General features: G+C 40.2%; 1 protein-coding gene across 1 annotated transcript; it reads right to left on the reverse strand.

Moving 5' to 3' along the window:
- Positions 1-1,326: 1,326 nt before the first annotated feature.
- On the reverse strand, positions 1,327-18,085 carry wrnip1 (WRN helicase interacting protein 1). Its single transcript, XM_066681568.1, has 7 exons — positions 17,372-18,085; positions 14,571-14,765; positions 10,581-10,822; positions 3,397-3,611; positions 2,548-2,703; positions 2,304-2,383; positions 1,327-2,079 (listed from the first exon to the last, which is right to left on the reverse strand). The coding sequence occupies exons 1-7, from the start codon at positions 17,945-17,947 to the stop codon at positions 1,798-1,800; spliced, it is 1,746 nt and encodes a 581-aa protein (XP_066537665.1). The 5' UTR covers positions 17,948-18,085; the 3' UTR covers positions 1,327-1,797.
- Between the last annotated feature and the right edge of the window lie 4,570 nt (positions 18,086-22,655).

Here is a 22,655-nt window from a genome sequence, read left to right on the forward strand (position 1 = left end):
ATATTAAATTTGTACATTAGCCAACCTGCCACTTCCTTGCCTTGTTCTCAGCCCACTCCAGGCCAGAGTGCATTACTGGTCCTGTGTGGACCAGAAGGTGTCTCAAGGCTGAGCGAGAATATGATGTTTCTCCTATTCGGGGCCAATGTACTGTACACCACAGTACCCTGGATGAAGATTAGAGTCTTGACAGTTGAGCTCAGCTTCTGGGAAATGGTTGAAAAGAGGTGTCTATGTTCTCTGTTATGGGACTAGTTTTCTCTGTTGTAGTAGAATTTTTCCCCTTCACCATCAACGATTGGAAAATTCACTCAATGTTCAACCTTATAAATCCGGGACCCAAAGGAAGAGCAGCAGAGTGCTGAGGGTTAATTGATTTTTATGGAAGCAAATCTGTCTCATCAGACTTTGTAATATTACCACCTTTGAATTTGTAGCACTGAATTTTTTTTGCACTAAAATTATACATCTGAATTTTGCTGCTTTTGTATTTAAGTCTTCAGATTTCCACCTCTGAATATTTTTGCAATTATGCATCTGGCGGCACAGTGGCACAGCAGGTAGTGTCGCAGTCACACAGCTCCAGGGTCCTGGAGGTTGTGGGTTCGATTCCCGCTCCGGGTGACTGTCTGTGAGGAGTGTGGTGTGTTCTCCCTGTGTCCGGGTGCTCCGGTTTCCTCCCACAGTCCAAAAACACACGTTGGTAGGTGGATTGGTGACTCAACAGTGTCCGTAGGTGTGAATGTGTGTCTGTGTTGCCCTGTGAAGGACTGGCGCCCCCTCCAAGTTGGCCAGCCTTGCACCCACTGATTCCAGGTAGGCTCTGGACCCACCGCGACCCTGAACTGGATAAGCGCTTACAGATAATGGATGGATGAGTTATGCATCTGAATATAACTGCTCTTGAATTGAACTCGTGAATTTAAGAACACGTTTTCAATGTTATTATTCAAAGTTAATAAATTCGGATAAAAAAAATTCAAGCAATATATTTTGAAGTTGCTCAAATTCGATAGGCCAAAGATATTATCAAAGGTGGTAATATTTCAAAGCGTGATGAGACAGATTTGCTTCCATAGATTTTGTCACAGATGTTTTTTTATTACTGCTTTTTTCTGGTTTGCGAGGCTTTGGCCAAGTAACATGTGAATCTACAAAGGGTCTATCGCTCAAATTATACTTGCTTCTGTAGGAGTCTTAACCACTAATGGTTGAGAGGGGGCTAATAAATAGCAGAGCAACAGATGGACAGAGTGACTGCACATCTTTAAACTTCAAGAATAAAAATTTTATTAAGTAGTGTATTGCTTTTTTTATATATAAAACAAAGCAAAGAAGAGAGCACAACTATTTTCACCACATTAAACACATCAGGTTTAACTTAGTTGCTAAATAATCTAATCTTGAATTACATGTGCATGAATGAAGAAAACACTAAGACATACAGTGCTTTGGATCACCATTTCTGGAATTTGGAGAGACAGCTTTAAAACAAACCCATAACGTTTGTCTTGTGCACAACAAAGCTAGTCAGACACTTGGGTACTTGTGCATATTATATAATTAATATTCCTTACAATTACTAAGTAATACCTGACAAAAAGACCAGATACAAAAATCTAATCTGATCATAAGTGACAAGTTTTTGGGTCATGAACAAAGACCAAACATTTAAGTTCAGTAAAGACCAGTCCATTTAAGTGCATATTTTTGGATTAGGAATGGTATGAGCATTGTCAAAACCATAGAAGCAGCGGTTAACCTTTCTCAGAATGTCATCAACTTCTAACGAGGAGATCAAGAGTCGGATGGGTTCCAGGTGAAAAAGTTCATCCTGTGGAGTTCCTTGGGAAGGTATTCTTGGTCCACTGGGCCATTGAAGGCTGGATTGTATTTGTAGCCTTTAGCATAGCCCAGTTCCTTCATTAGCCTGGTAGGGGCATTGCGAAGGTGAAGAGGAACTGGAGGCAATGGACCTTTGTGGTTCCTTAGACAGACTTTTACGTTGTTGTAAGCTTTATAGACATCTACAGACTTCGGAGCCCTGGCCAAGTAGACGGCACACTGGGCTAATATCACCTAGATGAGTTTGGGGGGAAGGGGAATGTGTTGGAATATTTAATTTAGTATTTACATTTAAGCAAACCATGTGTAACATTTGCTAAAGTAAAAAAAAATATAAGCCAACAGCAAGAAACTTGGTCAGTACGTCTGATGACCCCTGACTCAAACACTTATTTTAATTTTTGTTATTAACTCATGACACACTCAATGAGAAACATACTACTGCAACCGAATCTTACCTCACACTCTGGCATGCCAATAAAGTGACAAGCCTGAAAAGCAGCCACGGCCTGAGGGAGTGCTGCAGGATCAGCCAAACCTTAAAGAAGAGTCAGACACATTTTTAATCTCCTACAAGCCTTATTTTGAAGAAATACGCTGGGTTCCACTGTTAAATAGCTGTGAACTGTAGAACGACAACACACAGCACAAACTTAGCATAGGCATACAAATACTGGCCATCTGAACTCCTCAGAGACTCACCCACATCTTCACTAGCGAATCGGACCAGTCTGCGGGCCACGTAGAGTGGGTCTTCACCTCCTTCCAACATCCGTCCCAACCAGTAGAGGGAAGCATTCTCATCAGAGCCCCTCATAGACTTGTGAAGTGCTGAGATACAGTTATAGTGCTCTTCACCTACAGGTTTGACACATGCCGGGAAACATTATATGTATTAACAAAAATAATTATAATGTGATAGTAAATCTGGTACTTTATTAACGTCGGTGCCAATGTCTTTTGAATGAATTAAAAAATAAATGTAAAAGCTCCCTTCGACTGAAGTACTAGTTTAAATCTGGTTCAGAAGATAGACACTTGTTTAAAAATAGCCATTTCCTGTACAAAATTAGATTCAGACATTTAAAAATGTTCATGGTCATTTTTGTGCCAAAACCTTCTGACAAGTATAGAGAGACTGGGGACCACTTTGTTCAGTACAGGGGGTCCTCCACTTACGACGTTGATCTGTTCCTACGTCGCGTCGTAAACCGATTTTCGGTGTAAGTCGGAACATACTTACATACTGTACGTAAATAACATACTGTAAGCACTTAAACTATCCTAACACCTATCCTCCTCGGTCCCGAGCCGCGTAACCGTGTATTCTTCTGCCGCACACACCAAACACGAAGTTCACGTTACTACGTTTACGACGCAAAACCACTTAAGTCGAAACAAGGCTTTATACAGTAAATGAGAGATGTGTCGTAACCAGAAAACATCGTAAATCGGGACTGACGTAACCCGAGGACCTCCTGTATTTTGGAGTTAGGCATTAAGTTCTCTGGAACAACCAATGATAAATGTTGATTTAGATGTTGTACTCACCTGCTTTATCATAGAGGATGTGTGATCTCTGTAGGCCTTCTTTGACATGCTCCTCTTGGACCAGGATTTGCTGAGGAACGTCTGTGTGTGTGGAACGGGCTTTGACCACACATGCCTGAACTGCCAGCTGCAGCCCATTAAGACCCGCTCGAGCGTCTCCGTCGCACAGGTGAGCGATAGTGTCCAGCGCTTTCTGTTCAATACAAACCTGAGGCCTGCAGACAGAAAAACACAGAATATATAAAATATTAATCATTAGATAATATTAACTTCATAGTCACTCATTACCATCATGGATTTTTAGCTTTACAAGGCTTCAAAACAGGCACTTGTGGGTTAACTCACAAGTCATCACAGCAGATGGGTGGGCTACTGTGCTTGTGTCCCTCCCTACATTCACACACTCATGGGTCACTTCCCTTGGCATGGGCTTGTTCCCTTTGCACTTTTCAGGTATACAGAGTTCCACTTCATTCAGAAGTTGAGGGAGCAAATTAGATGGAATAAATAGCACAGAATGTTATTCAGAACACAGATTTAGAACATATAGGAATGGCTGGCGGATGATGTCCCTTTATACACAGCCAAGATAAGCTACTTGGATGGTATTTTGATATTCCCTCTGTCCTACTCCAAAATAAACGGTTGCCTATGAACACAATGTAAACAAAGGACATATTTTACTTGGAGCTTTGGAAAACCCTTAAATAGCGTTTTTTAATTATTTCTCTATTTCCACAGACTTTATTCGTACTTTCCCTTCTTTGGCCCATACTTCATTAGTAAAGCACATGTAGGTATTCGTACCAAACTCGCATTCAGTCAAACAACACTGTACAACATTTAGAATTTGACGGCTGCTATCAGATGTCTCTGGACTGTGGATACATACAACATAATTGACAAATCCATCCTTGACAAAGAAGAGACCTGGTTTCTCAGCACATTTCTGCTGAAATAGAGCCCTGGGGATCCACTGGACTCCTTGGCACTGCTTTAGAGGATAATGTCATGAGAAGGTTCCCTGAGTGTTGGGTAGCTCTGCCCTTGTTACAAATACTGTTCTCTTTACACCATGCCAGTGACTATATCCGTCAGCTTACAATTAACAATAAAATGCAGATGGCTTTAGATACCTGTATTCTATATTCCAAATATAATAGTAAGATTTCATGGCAGGACCAGGCAACGCTGGGTAAAATCCCAAACCAAATATTTAATCAAACTTATTAATTTGGTTGGTACACAGAGAGGGTGTTTATGTGATTAAATGAAATGAGATGCCCTACCAATGTTCCTGATCTAGCCTGGACATCCCACGACATTTTGACAAATGAGGGTGAAAATTAGTTCACTATACTAATTGGACTTCTTGGATTTGCTTGTTTCTTATTTGTTAAAAGTAGGTACGGAAGCCCTAAAGGGCACAATGAAAGTAAAATGTTCTTGAGATTTTTTTAATCTTAATTTTACTAATTAAGGGGAGCCTGAAGGGTATTTAAAAATGTTTTGGTTAAATTTGTACAAGTGATGCTAGAAATAGTTTCTTTGACTTTTTTTTACTCGTGTTCTCCCTGTGTCTGCGTGGGTTTCCTCTGGGTGTTCTGGTTTTCTCCCACAGTCCAAAAACACACGTTGGTAGGTGGATTGGTGACTCAAAAGTGTCCGTAGGTGTGAGTGTGTGAGTGAATGTGTGAGTGTGTGTTGCCCTGTGAAGGACTGGCGTCCCCTCCAGGGTGTATTCCCGCCTTGCGTCCAATGATTCCAGGAAGCCTCTGGACCCTCCGTGACCCTAAATTGGATAAGCGGTTATAGATGATGGATGGATAGATGGACTTTTTTACTCTATAATCTTACTTCTTTGATTTTTGAAGACAGTAAATGCATTCTGTAAAGGTAATTCTTATTTTAAGACAGAATTGTGTGTTATTTAAATGTGTTTCATTTGTTTAAAATTACTGTATGTATTTATGGGATTTGTCTTCTGGATCCATGCTATTAGAGTACAATGAAGTTGGGACATTGTGCAAAACATAAATAAAAACAGAATAAAAGATTTGTAAATACTTTTCAACCTATATTCAATTGAATACACTACAAAGACGAGATATTTAATGTTCAAATGGATAAACTTTGAGTGTCATGATTGGGATTAAAGGGAGCATCCCCGAAGGGCTCAGTCGTTCACACGCAAGAATGGGGTGAGGTTCACCACTTTGTGAACAACTGAGTGAGCAAATCCTCCAACAGTTTAAGAACAACGTTTCTCAACGTACAATTGCAAGGGATTTATGGATTTCATCATCTACAGTCCATAATATTATCAAAAGATTCAGAGAATCTGGAGAAATCTCTGCAAGTAAGCGGCAAGGCCGAAAACCAACATTGAATGCCCGTGACCTTTGATCCCTCACTGCATTAAAAACCGACATCATTCTGTAAAGGATATTACCACATGGGCTCAGGAACACTTCAGAAAACCACTGTCAGTGAACACAGTTCATCTCTCCATCTACAAGTGCAAGTTAAAACTCTACCATGCAAAGCAAAAGCCATATATCAACAACAGCCAGAAACGCCACTGGCTTCTCTGGGCCCGAGCTCATCTGAGATGGACTGATGCAAAGTGGAAAAGTGTCCTGTGGTCTGACGAGTCCACATTTCAAATTGTTTTTGGAAATCATAGTCGTGTCCTCCGGGCCAAAGAGGAAAAGGACTGTCCGGATTGTTATCAGCGCAAAAGTTAAAAAAACAGCATCTCTGATGGTATGGGGGTGTGTTAGTGCCCATGGCATTGGTAACTTGAACATCTGTGAAGGCACCATTAATGCTGAAAGGTACATACAGGTTTTGGAGCAACATATGCTGCCATCCAAACAAAGTTTTTTCAGGGACGTCCCTGCTTATTTTAGCAAGACAATGCCAAACCACATTCTTCACGTGTTACAACTGTGTGGCTTCATATTAAAGGATTACGGGTACTAGACTATCCCACCTGCAGTCCAGACCTGTCCCGTATTGAAAATGTCTGGCGCATTATGAAGTGCAAAATAGGACAACAGAGACACCGGACTGCTGAGCAAATGAAGTTGTACAGGTGCTGGTCATAAAATTAGAATATCATGAAACAGTTGATTTATTTCAGTAATTCCATTCAAAAAGTGAGGATTTGTATATTATACTCATTCATTACACACAGACTGATATATTTCAAGTGTTTTCATCCATCCATTATCTGTAACCGCTTATCCAATTCTAGGGTCGCGGGGGGTCCAGAGCCTACCTGGAATCATTGGGCGCAAGGCGGGAATACACCCTGGAGGGGACGCCAGTCCTTTACAGGGCTATTTCAAGTGTTTTATTTATTTTAATTTGATGATTATAACTGACCACCACACACAGACGTACAAACCGGATTCCAAAAAAGTTGGAACACTTAACAAATTGTGAATAAAAACTGAGTGCAATGATGTGGAGATGGCAAATGTCAATATTTTATTCGTAATGGAACATAAATGAAAAATCAAAAGTTTAATCTGAGTAAATGTAACATTTTAAAGGAAAAATATGTTGATTCAAAATTTCACAGTGTCAACAAATCCCAAAAAAGTTGGGACAAGTAACAATAAATGGCTGGAAAAAGGAAATTGAGCATATAACGAACAGCTGGAAGACCAATTAACACTAATTAGGTCAATTGACAACATGATTGGGTATAAAAATAACTTCTCAGAGTGTCAGTGTCTCTCTGAAGCCAAGATGTTAAGAGGATCACCAATTCCACCATTGTTGCTCAGAAAGATGCAGCAATACCAGAATGGTGTTACCCAGCGTAAAATAGCAAAGGCTTTTAAGTTATCATCATCAACCGTGCATAACATCATCAAAAGATTCAGAGAATCTGGAACAATTGCTGTGCGTAAGGGTCAAGGCCGTAAAACTCTACTGGATGCTCGTGATCTCCGGGCCCTTAAACGTCACTGCACCTCAAACAGGAATGCCACTGTCAAGGAAATAACAGAATGGGCTCAGGAATACTTCCAGAAAGCATTGGCAGTGAACAAAATCCACCGTGCCATCCGCCGTTGCCAGCTGAAACTCTACAGTGCAAAGAGGAAGCCATTTCTAAGCAAGCTCCACAAGCTCAGACGTTTGCACTGGGCCAGGGGTCTTTTAAAATGGAGTGTGGCAAAATGGAAGACTGTTCTGTGGTCAGATGAGTCACGATTTGAAGTTCTTTATGGAACACTGGGACGCCATGTCATCCAGACCAGAGAGGACAAGGATAACCCAAGTTGTTATCAACGCTCCGTTCAGAAGCCTGCATCACTGATGGTATGGGGTTGCATGAGTGCTTGTGGCATGGGCAGCTGGCATGTCTGGAAAGGCACCATTAATGCAGAGAACTATGTTCAGGTTCTAGAACAACATATGCTCCCATCTAGACGTCATCTCTTTCAGGGAAGACCCTGCATTTTTCAACAAGATAATGTCAGACCACATTCTACAGCATTCACAACATGCGGACATTTGGCGCATCATAAAGAGGAAGGTGCGACAAAGAAGGCTCAAGACGATTGAACAGTTAAAGGCCTATATTAGACATGAATGGGAGAGCATTCCTTTTTCTAAACTTGAGAAATCGGTTTCCTCTGTCCCCAGACGTCTGTTGAGTGTTGTAAGAAGAAGGGGGGATGCCACACGGTGGTTAAAAATGGCCTTGTCCCAACTTTTTTGGGATTTGTTGACGCCATGAAATTTTGAAACAACATATTTTTCCCTTAAAATGATACATTCTCTCAGTTTAAACTTTTGATCTGTGATTTGTGTTCTATTCTGAATAAAATATTAGATGTTGGCACCTATACATCATTTTTTATTCACAGTTTGTTTAGTGTCCCAACTTTTTTGGAATCCGGTTTGTATGCAGGACATGGGTTCCAGCTGTCGCATTCCTTGTGTCAAGCCTCTCTTGAACAAGCGACAGTGTCAGAAGGGTTGCTTTCAAAAAGGACTGGACTGCTGCTGAGTGATCCGAAGTTATGTTCTTTGATGAAAGTAAATTTTGCATTTCCTTTGAAAGTCAAGGTCCCAGTGTCTGGAGGAAGAGAGGTGAGGCACAGAATCCACGTTACTTGAGGTCCAGTGTAAAGTTTCCACAATCAGTGATGGTTTAGGGTGCCATGTCATCTGCTGGGGTTGGTCCACTGCGTTTTCTGAGGTCCAAGCCGACGACCAGAAATTTTAAGAGCACTTCATGCTTCCTGCTGCTGACCAACTTTGTGGAGATGCAAATTGCAGTACCAAAGCCTGGTTTAAGGACCATGGTCTCCCTGTCCTTAATTGGCCAGCAAACTCGCCTTACCTTAACCCCATAGAAAATCTATGGGTTATTGTGAAGATGAAGATGAAATATATCAGACCCAACAATGCAGAAGAGCTGAAGGCCACTATAAGAGCAACCTGGGCTCTCATAACACCTGAGCAGTGCCACAGACTGATCGACTCCATGCCACGCCACATTTCTGCAGTAATACAGGCAAAAGGAGCCCCGCTAAGTATTGAGTGCTGTACATGCTCATACTTTCGATATTGATATTTTCAGCTGACCAGCATTTCTAAAAATCCTTTTATTGTATTGGTCTTAAGTAATATTCTTATTTTTGTGAGATACTGAATTTGGGGTTTTCATTAGTTGTCAGTTATAATCATCAAATTAAAAGAAATAAACACTTAAAATATATCAGTCTGTGTGTAATGAATGAGTATAATACACAAGTTTCACTTTTTTAATGGAATTACTGAAATAAATCAACTTTTTCATGATATTCAAATTTTTTGGCCAGCACCTGTAGATCAAGCAAGAATGGGAAACAATTCCACCTACATAGCTTCAACAATTAGTTTCCTCAGTTTCCAAATGCTTATTGAGTGTTGTTAAAAGGAAAGTTGATGTAACACAGTGGTAAACATGCCCCTGTCCCAACATTTTTTGAAACTTTTTGCAGGCCTCAAATTAAAAATGAGTGAATATTTGCAATAAAACTATAACGTTTATCCGTTTGAACATTAACTATCTTGTCTTTGTAGTGTATTCAATTGAATGTAGGTTGAAAAGGATTTGTATCATTGTATTCTGCTTTTGTTTATGTTTTACTCAACGTCCCAACTAGCATCCATAATAGGCATAAGTCATATATTTTTATGTAGATTTATAAAATTAAAACTCTGGACACACTAAAAAGCTTTTTAAAGCTTTATGAATTTGCCTATTTTGGAATTCTTATAATCTATACCCTGTCAGAGGCAGAGCAGTTTTGATTTAAACTATTTAGTCAATTTCACTACAATGGCAACTGCGGTCAGCTAAAGGCAAACATATTAGATAAATTATGTTCCAGTGAAAAATCATAAAATAGGTCATAGTAAAATGAGCATGATCTTCATATTCATTGTTCTATCTACTCATATACATTTTAAACAAGAAAACCTTAAACTATTTAGTCAGTTTATTAGGTTTTATACCGGCTAGCTCAAAATTAATGACAGTCTTGCGGTAATCTTTGGAACTAGGACACTACGTATTGGAAAAAGTGTTATACAAATAAAATTACTGTGAATCTAACTGAACTAGGGCAATTTAATGCGTGCATATATATTTATAAAAAATGATGAATAAATAAATTAGCAAATAATTAAATCAAATTCATAACATTTCATCAATAATAGGATATATTGGATATGTTTCTGGGAGCCATTCTCAAACTCATATGCCTACTGACTTGGCCCTTGGTCACTCAACACCAGCTCCAAACAGTGTTTCTGTTTACCATTCCGTGGGGGTTTTGTGGGGGCCTGGAACTCATAGATCCTAAAATCTGAGACCTTCCTTGTACATGCTTGCCAGTAGCTAACAGCTGCCCCTCTTCACCCACACATACACACAGAGAAACAGGGAGGAGCTTGGCAAGCAACTTATAGTCCCTCAACCAACCTAAAGTGCACCAAGGTAATAAATTACCAAAATGAGGCCAGTTGGGAGGGCTTAAGAGCATTTAACCCATCAGAGAGCATGGAAAATTTTCCAGGTGCCTTGCAGGCTGGCTTGATTCCATGTACTCTGTGATAACAAGGGTGCATTCCATGGCAACAAGGCATACACTTAACACTCACACACAACGTACTCTGCACATTGATCTGCAGATGTTAAGCGCTCACGGTCCGCAGCATCATCTGGCAGCACGCGCAAGCCTAGAGAGTCCACAGCCCGCTGTAGGATAGAGCCCATTGCAGCTACGGACAACTTCTCCAGCACCAGTACTCTGCAGCGGCTCAGCAGTGCACTGTTCACCTGGAACGAGGGATTCTCAGTGGTGGCCCCTATCAGAGTGATGGTCCCACACTCCACGTGTGGCAGAAACGTGTCCTAAGGGAAAAGCAAGAAACAGGGTCAGAAACATGGGAGGCAAACAGAAGGTGGTCCTGGGAATCCCAAATGTGGACAAATGTCAAGGGTGAGTGCTCCAATGGATGCTTTAGCAGTTCCAGCATCTGATAGAGGAGCATAAAGCTCCCTAGGAAATGGGCTGTGGAGCTGGAGGAATACAAGTGATGTCAAAGAAAAACTTTGTGTATTTTGTGTAAAGCTTTTCCTGATGAGTAGAGAAGGGAACAAACCACTACTTAATCTTTTTGATATCCTGCATCATATTTACAACCATACATTCCTGTTAATGTATTATTTAAACTGAATATTAAAGACAACAATGCTATTTTGAAGTACCGTTATCGCGTTTATATTCAGCTTAATATGAACCATACATTGACAGAATTGCATGGTTGTAACTAGGATGTTGTATATTAAGGATATTAAGGGGTAGTTTGCCTTCTGACTTTGCTCTTATAACTTGTAGGATTTATATATTGGCCACAAATTTATTTGGACACTTTAAGAATTTTATTATAATAAAAAAATGTAATTCTTCAGGTCATCATGCAATGTTTAAGAAAACTAGTCATTGTTTTAGAGTATAACACTTTCAGTAAAACTGATATATATAACTGATGGTAGACCGTGTAGAGAAGCACATTGTCATACCAGAGAACACTGTGGATACTTTAAATTAAGGTGGTGGGGAATGTATATTTTAAAATATTAGAGATGTAACGATACCACTTGTCCCCTTCCGATAACGATACTTTATGTTCAAGTATCTGCCGATACCATGTCTTAATTACTAGACAGGTGCTTATAAATCCAGATATTTATACTTACTTACTTGCTATACTTACATATTTTATTTTGTTAAAGCAGTATTCTGTATTGCTAATAAAATATAATGAACATTTGAATGAACATTTACTTTTTACATTAAAATTTGAATGTTTCAGAGCCATGAAAAAATACACTGTCATGAGTATATTTGTCACAACTAAGCTATGGCGTTACTTTTGTGCCACAATTCTGTGCAGATATTTTGAGGCAGCAAGAAGGTTTCTGAACAAATAGGTTTTAACCCTGGAAAGCTTTATTGAGTTTATCACAAAAAGAAAAAAATATATTTTTTTACATATATACATAAGTTTGTAGGTCGTGTAGTGAGAGTCTGGGGTTGTGTAGTAAGAAAAACATGTGTGTCAGTATGCTTCATGGGGTGTGTCCCAAAAGTGCCTTGTGTACTACATGTAGGGAATAGTGCGTAGTGGACCATTTCAAACACGCCTATGGTATCGGTGCCCTCTGTAGTGGATACTGATGCTGTGTTTACGTGCCAGTATCGGTGAAACACTAAAATATATTGTTAAAGGCTAAGCACCAGCTCTATGAAAGTGTCAAACAAATAAATACAGTGGAATTAGAGTTCCTAACTTGTGTTTATTGATAGTGAGAAAACATGTTATTTCTTACTAATTCAAGGAATAAGGTTTAAAGACCGTTGGTCCCCCCCCCCAAACGGTGTTCGGAAACTCTAATAGGCGTCTTGCCTGTGACGTAGATGGTGGACAGCAACTCTAGAAGCTGCACTTAATTTAATGCAAAATGACGAAAAGGTGGGTTGTTTTTGGCTGCAATCATTCAATGTACAGTGGGACATCTGTGCACAAATGGCCCAAAGATCCCAAAATGGAAAATGGACTAAATTTGTCAACTTTAAACGGGCACTTTGGAAAGGACCATCCCCTCACTCCGTTATCTGTAGCTCATTTCACTGGCGCTTTTCCAACAATATGGGCATGTAAGGACACCAACGAAAGGTGTTCAAGAGCCTCTGTAACATGGAGGTAAACAGGGTAAGGACACTCACTTCGCCTGTTTTAGTTGGTGTTAGTTAACGTTAGCTTGACTCGCTAAACTCGGTGGCTCAGATTATACTCGGCTACGTAGCTGCATTACGGAGGTTTATAGTGTCGGATGAGTTCGACCTCGATCACATTTACAGGAATAACGGTACCTCTAAATTTGAGTTTAGCTTATTGCTAGGCTATTGTCATGAATAATGTTGGTTATTTAGCTAGATACTGTCATAACAGTCAGTCATAACGGTGTTTTACCGCGGCGTTGTTCAGCTGTTGTCCACCAGTGACGTCACGGTCGCGTTCAAAAATTTCCGTAGCGAGCTCGAGTTTTTCCGTCAATTTAATAAAATTGTCAGTTTTAAAGCAAATTAAGCTGCTATTTTAATTTTAATTAATACTTATAAATGTCAGTAACTAAAATAATGTGAAATATTCATGGAGGTCCATTAAGTGGTGCTTAGCCTTTAAACAGCTTGTGTTCACTTCTGGAATCCTGAACTGAAGTGTACAAAGGCATTCTGGTTGCAAACTAGAACAGAAGATAACATTATGAAACACCCAGTCCCCTTTAGAAAACAAAATATCAAATAGGAAATTAAAATTAGTTTCAAATAAATGCCACTTGTTTTGATTTTGTATTTCCTAATAAAATAAACTGAACACATTTTTAAAAACGACTAAACACTTTTAAAGCCACTAAATCAGGTATGTCCCAGCTAGACCTGCAATCATAATTACATTATTGATTTATTTTACTATATATATATATATATATATATATATATATATATATATATATATATATATATATATATATATATATATATATACACATTTCCTCAATAATTTTTGCTGTTTTCTATATTGCCCATTGTGATTAACTGTGTTTGTTACATAAGAATTAATGTCACCAGTGTTTTAGCCAGTCACTGTTGTGCTCCCTGGTTCTTCAGCCTCTCTATTCCGGGGCCTGTTCCTTTAAATGAAAAGGAGTCACAGTTGACTTTAATATGAGTGCATGAAAGTGATGCGCGAGGAATAGCTCCTGTTATTAGCCTTTTTCGTTTGGTTCTCTTACTGCTTTCATTTTTGGCATATTTAATCAGTACACATTTCTCACATGCATTGTGTTTATTTTGATTTGTTTTACTACTTCTTTGCACCCTAACATAAAAAATGCTAAGCTATGAATGAAGATATTCAGACGAGGAGGCGGGACTAATCTACAGTGTCTGTAACCTATGTATGAAGTAGCAGAGAAGCCCGTGTTCTGACTCAGACAGCCCTCAAAAACTGACTAGGTTTTCTTATTACAAGAGAAATATATTCCCTTTAAGAATGCAGATTGTCATGTTTTAATCTTGTTCTCTGCCAGATCTCACATGAATACCACACTTACATTGAGTGACATGTACATATAGCTGCTACCACTGACTGTCAATGCTCATCTATTTCACGGAATACCGATTGAAATGCACATGGATGACATTTTTGCTTTGTCTTCTTCTAGTGTCACTTTGGCGTCTTAATGGAGCTATTTTGGAGTTATAAAGCTCTGCAGGGCTTCCTCTGTTCTAACAATAACACGGGTATCTAAGCTCGCCATTGTCGTCGGGATTAATATCTTAACCAAACTGAATAGGTGAGAAAGGTTATCTCCTGGCCTGTTTGTTGTTGGAGACATCCAAAAATATGGATACAGGCTGTGTTCTGTGTCATGTGCCCATGGGCCTTACTCCAGTGTAATGCTGCATGCCAGTTCCTATTTCAATGGCATGCCACCATTCCATCTCAGGTTAAAAAGCAGGCCTGCAATATATCACATACAAATTGACAGTCTTGTTTGTGGTGGCACGGGGGGGGGGCATATGACTGACCTGCTGAGATTTATTAAAGCGGTGAATCTCATCAATGAACAGGATAGTTTTCCTCTTGAAGAGGCGAAGCTCATTCTGGGCTTGTTTAATGACCTCTCGCACATCGTTGGTTGAAGCGCTGGTCGCGGAGAGAGTCACAAAGCGTGCTGTTCCCTTCTTTTTACTAGAGCTGGCAATGATGTGGGCCAAGGTCGTCTGTAAACAAAACCAACAACAAACAGGAAACATACTGAAAAAGACAAAGTGGCCATCGTACATAGTTAAAAACCGGACCTACGACCTTTACCCAGTTAAGGGATCATTTAAATACAGTGGAACCTCTACTAACGATCGCCTATACTAACGCACTTTCCAAGATACGAACCGGGCATTTGAATATTTTTTGCCTCCACCAACGAACCATGACTCTAGAAACGAACCCGAGCCTCCGCCGAGCCGGCGTCTGGAAATGGCCACTGACCCCAATAGGCGAGTCTCCCAGCGCCCAGACTTGAGTGAGCTTTTAAGATTAGCACATTGTAGTTTTAGCAATTTAGCATTAGTGTAAATAGCAGACATCGAAATTCGTGCTAAGTTAAGCCGTATCTACGCTTCGCCTCTCCACATTCACCCACCTACTCTCCGTTATTCCACCCACCCCCACCTCCCGTCATACAGCCAGTGCCTGTGTTACTCTTCCAGCCATCGTCACGTCTTCAAGGTAGCGATGTGTAACCACTTAAAACTTAAATTAGTAAAACAAAAATACATGTAGCGTTACTAAAAATAAAAAAGAAATACAGTGGAAACAGTAATAAAAAAGAAATAGAGAGTGTTGTAAACATATATCAGTGTAAAAAGGGTGACTTTCGGGGGTGGGGGCTGGAACGCATTAATTGCTTTTCCATTATTTTAAATGGGGAAAATTGACTCGAGAAACGAACTTTTCCACTTACGAACCGGGTCACAGACCGGATCAGGTTCGTAGGTAGAGGGTCCACTGTATAAAGTTAACTGCAGCTCAATCAGACGAGTCCTATACCAATACACATGCTATGACCCGGGGGCTCTCATAACTAACTGACTTGGTTTTCTCATTCTTCTTCAGCTTTATCTGATTGTCCTATGTGTAGCGGGATTTAAAACTTGGGGTACATTTTATTAGAATGATAAAACACACTATCATTGTTGTGCGGCCTTCAGTTACAAGACTGCTGCTGTATACAATAGAAATGTATTCTGCTTCTCCTGACTACACATTAGAACTACTATACCTTCAAAAGCCACTGCCTTTGATTTAGTGGTTTAATAATCATTTGGCCTGCTAAATATTGTTAGCCATATTCTGTGGGTCAAGCTGTTAAATACCTGTGTATTTCTGTGTATAGCTCCATATTGAGGACATTTACAATCAGGATCATTAGAGCTTACGTATTGAAACGTTGCCTTAAATTACAGTGCGAGTATGTGCCTGTGTAAACTGAACAGTGATGTCCTGGGTTGTATTAGCACATATTTTCAAGTAGATACTGAATTATTAATTTAGATAATTATTATGCAGAGTAGTATATTTTTATTCACCCCCCCCCCCCCCCCACAGAATACTTTGTGATAAGACTTGTCATCCACTACATTTAATATTGACTTTTATGATCTGGCCTACAAGGTCACCACACACTCTTTGGTTTTGATTCTACATTCTCTGCTTTCACTCACTCTGTCCATGTGCAAAAATAATTTGTAAAATATGGCCACATAAATCCCCACATTTGTTAGGACAAAGCTATAAAGGTTATAAGGTCAAAAAGCTATAAAGGTTATAAGGTCAAAAAGCAGTAACTGGCCTATAAACAGCAACAAATACAGCCTGAAGAATGCCAAGGCCTTTCGAAAGCTCTCTCGCTTTGACAAGCCAATGTACTGCAACGATGGGTTACACAATCCTCAGCAGATGAAGAGGATTTGATGCTGTCAGCACTGGATGCCTGAGATGCATCTGAGCCAGTCTTTTGCTGGACACAGGCTGAAGGAAACAACAAGTGTGCCACAGGAACGTGTATGCACTGGCTAAAAACACAAACAGATCAGAGGCACCCAAAGCTATAAATACATTAATGGTGATTATTCACGGTTTTGTTTTAAATAAAGCATCTTTTTTTATAAAATTCTGAGGACCATTTGCTAGCTCTCTAGTCTGTGTGCTGAAATGTGTTTAATTCTAAAAGTAAAGTCTAATGTGTTTTTTACGAACCCCTTATCAGTAAATAAAAAAACAAAAACAAATGGGCTCAGTCCAATAACCTAGGCTTTCTCTCTTCTCACGGCAGAGAAGTGGATGTGTTTAGACAACGAAGAGACCTCCAAAGCTTTAAAACCATGAACCAAGATGAAGATATTTCTCTATTTCTAATATTTTCTAATATTAATGTATTTTTGCTCTTTCCAATTACTTAAGATGGAACTGAATCTAAATTCCAGAGAGCACCAACTGTGTGAAAGTAAACACAGTCCTTTTTTCCCCCCTCAGATATTCTGTTCCATCTTAAAAGACAAGGAGCTTCTGAACTTAATGATCTAAGACATGGAAAATGTGTAAATACTGAGAATTTCAAAACATAAATCAATCCCATTTAAGTGAGCTGTTTTTGTGATGTCACAAAAATGCATCTGAAGAATCTCTCTTTACGCTTAAGCTGTGATGGATTGACCTTGTGAAAAGTCACATCTTGGTCCAAACCACTTCTCAGTGTGTGTGTGTGTCTATATATATACACACACACACACAACAATCACCCACAGTTCTAATAGCTCTAAGATCAGACCTTGCCACATCCAGGAGGCCCCCAGAAGAGGAGAGAGGGGATTTCCTGAGACTGGAGCAGAGACCTCAGCAGAGTTTGCTCCCCCACCACTTTATTCTGACCAAAATACTCCTGCAGTGATGTGGGTCTCAGCTTCTCAGCGAGGGGCTTATTATCACTGTTCAGCAGAGTGTCCCACTTCATGGTTGGGGTGACAGTACTGCTCGAGGAAGAGGAGCAGGGAGAAGAAGAAACAGAGGCTGTATCTTTAAATAAGGACTCCCTTTCGTTTTCGGTGGATTTAGGCTCTTTACTTTTGGTGCTGAAGAGTGAAAACACGGCTGGAGTAGCTGCAGGTTTCCCTGCTTTCAATGCTTCTCCTTCGCTGAGGCGCAGTTTCTTGGTCGGCGGAGTATTTTCATTTCTCCACTTCTCCTCCTCTCTGTTCGGTGTGTTTTCTCCGCTCTCAGTGCTGTGGTTCAGTAGACACTCGTCCAGATGGGAATTAATGGCACTGGGCTCGAAATACCCCACACAAACCGGACACTGCACTCTTTCTCTATCTGTTTCTCTCTCATCCTTCTTCTTCTCCGCCATGTCTCTCCTTTCGCGCCACTCAAGTTTACGACACTGCGTCGCCGGGGTGTTACACCTAATTCTGTGACCGTCGAATTCTGTGACCCCAGAGGGCGCTACTTCACAGCTTTAGTATAAGGTGGGGGGGATCACAATTTATAATAGCTGCCCTAGAATTTCTGACCCCACTGAATATTTATTACATAAATGTACTTAAACCTCAATGTTTATATGGAGATTCAGTGCGGGTCACAAATTCTGACGGCAGCTGTTAGAAATTGTGACCCCCCCCTTATATCAAAGCTATGAAGTAGCGCCCTCTAGGGTCACAGAATTCGATGGTCACAGGATTTGGTGTAAGAGGTGACGTCAATGCAGCGCGCCAACGATTTTTTATTTTTATTTTTCTAATAAAATAGGAAACAAATAATTTGAAAATTATTTTCACATTTTTTCTGCATGTTTCCCCCTCAGACCATTCGTCCACAAAATGTAAACAGTTCCACGTGCGTGTCTCCCAGACGTCGATAATTGAAATGACTTATGGGAAATGTAGTCCGCGGAAATGAATCAAACTAGAGCACCCCACTGCCTAACAGGAGCGTATTTCACAAAAAAATAAATAATAAAAATAAATAAATAAATAAATAAATAAATATTTCTATAGCCAGGTACTTCAAGTCAAAATTGTCCAATAATAAAATAACTGAGAGGTACTGAAGAGCACTTATAGCTCACTTGAAGATCTGCTGCGCTTTTCTACAAAGCAGGATTTGAGTAAATAGATAACTTAAGCCCAAAGCTTACTGTTTAATATGTCCACAAGCCCTTTTCCTATTGAACACACTTGACCTGAGGCAACATTCAGACTCTGCCAATGTGGAGGGCCAGAGAAAAATATGAAATATACTTGTAATAAATAAAGTATGTATTGTCCGAATACAGCTGTCTGCAAAATAGGCAGAATATGTGTAACCTCAATTTTTAGGGAGACCATTCAGAACTAACCTGCTCAGTGTAAATGATTTGATTAAACTTAATAATCATATTTTGCTTGTGTCCCTGTTGTTCTAGGTCTGATCAAAAGCCCTGCCATGAGAAGCCTGCTTATGTGACTCTAGACTCACACCATCACCTAAAGCATGCCAGCCTAAATGTGGTGCCCCAGCAGTCAGACAGCATTACTTTGGGAAGACTGACCTTCTTTGGCAACTCTGAGAGAGTGGAGACCATGCGCTGCTTCTGGGAGCTCAAACACACTCAGCTGAAGGGAGATTTCCAGGAGGTTGGTTACATCTGGGTACACATTTATTGTAAATAACAGCCTTCATTGGAGTACTACACACATCTTTTAACAGTTTAGAGTAGAATACAGACCGTATTCCTGAACAGAGAATGACTAGAAGCTGAAAGGAAAGGGATGAATAAAACCATCACAGGTAGGTGGATTGGCTATTCAAATGTGTGTGAACGTGTGAGTGATAGTATGAGCACGTGATGCATTGTGATGGACTGAAAAAACGGCCAATTAATGCTCCTGCCTTGCACCCAGTGATTCTGGGTAGGCTGTACTATGAAAAGTGATTAAATATATGACACTGACTACACAGCTTTTACTTACAATACTCACTTTCTTCAAATTGTCCATATTTTCTCACCTGTAACTTCAGTACAATCCGATTGAAAAGATTTCTGAACATGATCGATAAAATCATCTTTTATATAGCAATGACTATAGATTTCATAATGTTTGCTGACATCCCTCAAACTGTAACCAGGCCCTCCTCACTAAAATGAAATTATTGCCAATAAAAGTTGTAAAAGTTGTGCAAGGTTTAAGTGAACTTTAAACATATTACACAATAAAAATGGCCTACACAAAAAAATCAGCTCAGCCTTGATGCTTATTCAACTATGACAGAGTTTTAGAGGCATTGCTCCAGGGACCTGTAAGTTGTGGGTTCGATTCCCGCTCCGAGTGACTATCTGTGAGGAGTGTGGTGTGTTCTCCCTGTGTCTGCGTGTGTTTCCTCCGGGTAACTGTCTGTGAGGAGTGTGGTGTGTTCTCCCTGTGTCTGCGTGGGTTTCCTCCGGGTGACTGTCTGTGAGGAGTGTGGTGTGTTCTCCCTGAGTCGGCGTGTGTTTCCTCCGGGTGACTGTCTGTGAGGAGTGTGGTGTGTTCTCCCTGTGTCAGCGTGTGTTTCCTCCGGGTGACTGTCTGTGAGGAGTGTGGTGTGTTCTCCCTGAGTCGGCGTGTGTTTCCTCCGGGTGCTCCGGTTTCCTCCCACAGTCCAAAAACACACGTTGGTAGGTGGATTGGCGACTCAAAAGTGTCTGTAGGTGTGAGTGTGTGAGTGAATGTGTGTGTGTGTGTGTGTTTCCTTGTGAAGGACTGGCGCCCCCTCCAGGGTGTATTCCCGCCTTGCGCCCAAAGATTCCAGGTAGGCTCTGGACCCACCGTGACCCTGGATAAGAGCTTACAGATAATGGATGGATGGATGGACGTATGCATTGCAGTCAGTGGCACTGACGGAGTGAGTCGTCATGTCGTGTGGAGGCGTTTAATAAATAATTCTGTTCACTTCACTGACTGCTTCTTTCACGACTCACTCTATGGCTCACAGACTGTGAGTCTATCTTTCTGTGGACTGAAGCTTAGAGTTTTCATCCACGGTTATGTTAATTCATACTACATTACTGCCATCTTGTGACTTCTAACAGTGTAAGACAACAAAAGCGTTGGCAACTTTTGTCCACAAGATGGGGCACCTTTATATTGAGCTTGCTGACATTCTACTGTATGTCAGTAAGAGACTGCTGTTGAAGGATCACATTCCTATATATTCCTTATACAGTATGGAAAAGCAGATCCCAGATATGCATAACTGTATAATCCTGTTACACAATGGCCAATGGTATTGCACATGAGTCAAAAAGTACCCAGTCTTGGTGTATAAACACTTGTGCTTAAAAAATTATAATTTTAAGGATAAGAAATTTCTGTCCAACTTCTGTTCGATTTCACTGATGATGTTGTTGAAACACATGACCACACAACTTCAACATAACAGACAAGGATGCATCTGACCATGATTTTACTAGCTGTCAATTAAGCCTGTGAATTGTGATTGTGAGTGGTCAGAGTTTTTTCTACCCGCACATTAGTGCCCCCTTGTGGCCCAAAGGACCACTGCCCTACACTGTAGTATTGTGTTATGCTTGGCTCATGCCTAGGAGTAAGACAGCACCATCCCTCACATGCTTAACTTTACCATAGAGTGTCTTGGGCAGTGAAGGAATCCTCAAGTACGCTGGGAGTAAATTGCTGTGTCTGATCCGTGTTTAGTTTCAGCCACAATGAGCCCCGGCTTTCAACGGCTAGTCACACTCAGGCCAGAGTTAGCTTAGCTTGATGCAGAATTTCATTACAATAACAGTCAGACTGTAAATAATACTCACATTTTAACCCCACTGTAAACAGGTGGGGAGTTGACAAATGTCTTGGAACATAACAGTGGGGTCTTGAGCCAAAAGCTGCTAAGAAAAAATATATCAGTCAACATCATCAAATGCTTTCCTTTAATTAAGAGATCAACCGTCACTGATCATTTAAACTATGCCAGTGACGTTAAAGGTAGGTAAGGCATTAGTTAGCTAAGGGTCAGTAAATGTAAGTCATTCACATTTGAATTCAAGAGTCAATGTTTGCTAGCTAGGGTGTCAAGCTATCAGATTTCCTGCACTGAGGTCTGACTATGCTAATGAAAATGAGTCACACTATAAATTATATATAATATAATATAGTATAATAAAGTACTTATAAAGTGGACACTGCAATATGTGAATAAAAAAAATAATGCAACAATGAGAAAATCATTTAAAATGTAAATTTATCTAAAATATTATAGAAACAATATTTCAAATGATGAAACTTAGTCATTTTATTTTATATGTATTATTATTTTTAAAATTAATTCATGCCCATTTTGAATTTGACGCCTGGAACATTTAAAAAACAAAAACATATAAATAAATAAATAAATAAAAAACACAAAACAGGTCAGTGACATGATTGGGTTTTAAAAAAAGAGCATCTCAGAGAAGCTGAGTCTTTCATTCATTCATTCATTCATTATCTGTAAGCGCTTATCCAGTTCAGGGTCGCGGTGGGTCCAGAGCCTACCTGGAATTATTGAGTGCAAGGCAGGAACACACCCTGGAGGGGGCACCAGTCCTTCTCAGGGCAACACACACACTCACATTCACTCACACCTATGGACACTTTTGAGTCGCCAATCCACCTACCAACGTGTGTTTTTGGACCGTGGGAGGTAACCCACGCAGACACTGGGAGAACACACCAAACTCCTCACAGACAGTCACCCGGTGCAGGATTTGAACCCACAACCTCCAGGTCCCTGGAGCTGTGTGACACTACCTGCTGCGCCACCGTGCCACCCCAATAGTGAAACAATTCAAGAATAATGTTTCTCAACTTAAAATAGTAAAACACCAGAGTATTTCATCATGAATTATGATACAGAGTATCATTAAAAGTAATCTATATATAAGGTACAAGGCCGAAAAATACAATATTGGCTCGCTGTGATATTCAGGCCCAAAGGTGACACTACATAAAAGAAAACTGACATGTTTCTGTTGTGGAAATCACTGCATTGTCTGTGAACATAGTTCAATTGCTCAGTTATGCAGTATCAACGTGACTTGG

The sequence above is a fragment of the Hoplias malabaricus genome, chromosome 9 (assembly GCF_029633855.1).
Source record: "Hoplias malabaricus isolate fHopMal1 chromosome 9, fHopMal1.hap1, whole genome shotgun sequence".
Lineage (NCBI taxonomy): Eukaryota > Metazoa > Chordata > Actinopteri > Characiformes > Erythrinidae > Hoplias > Hoplias malabaricus.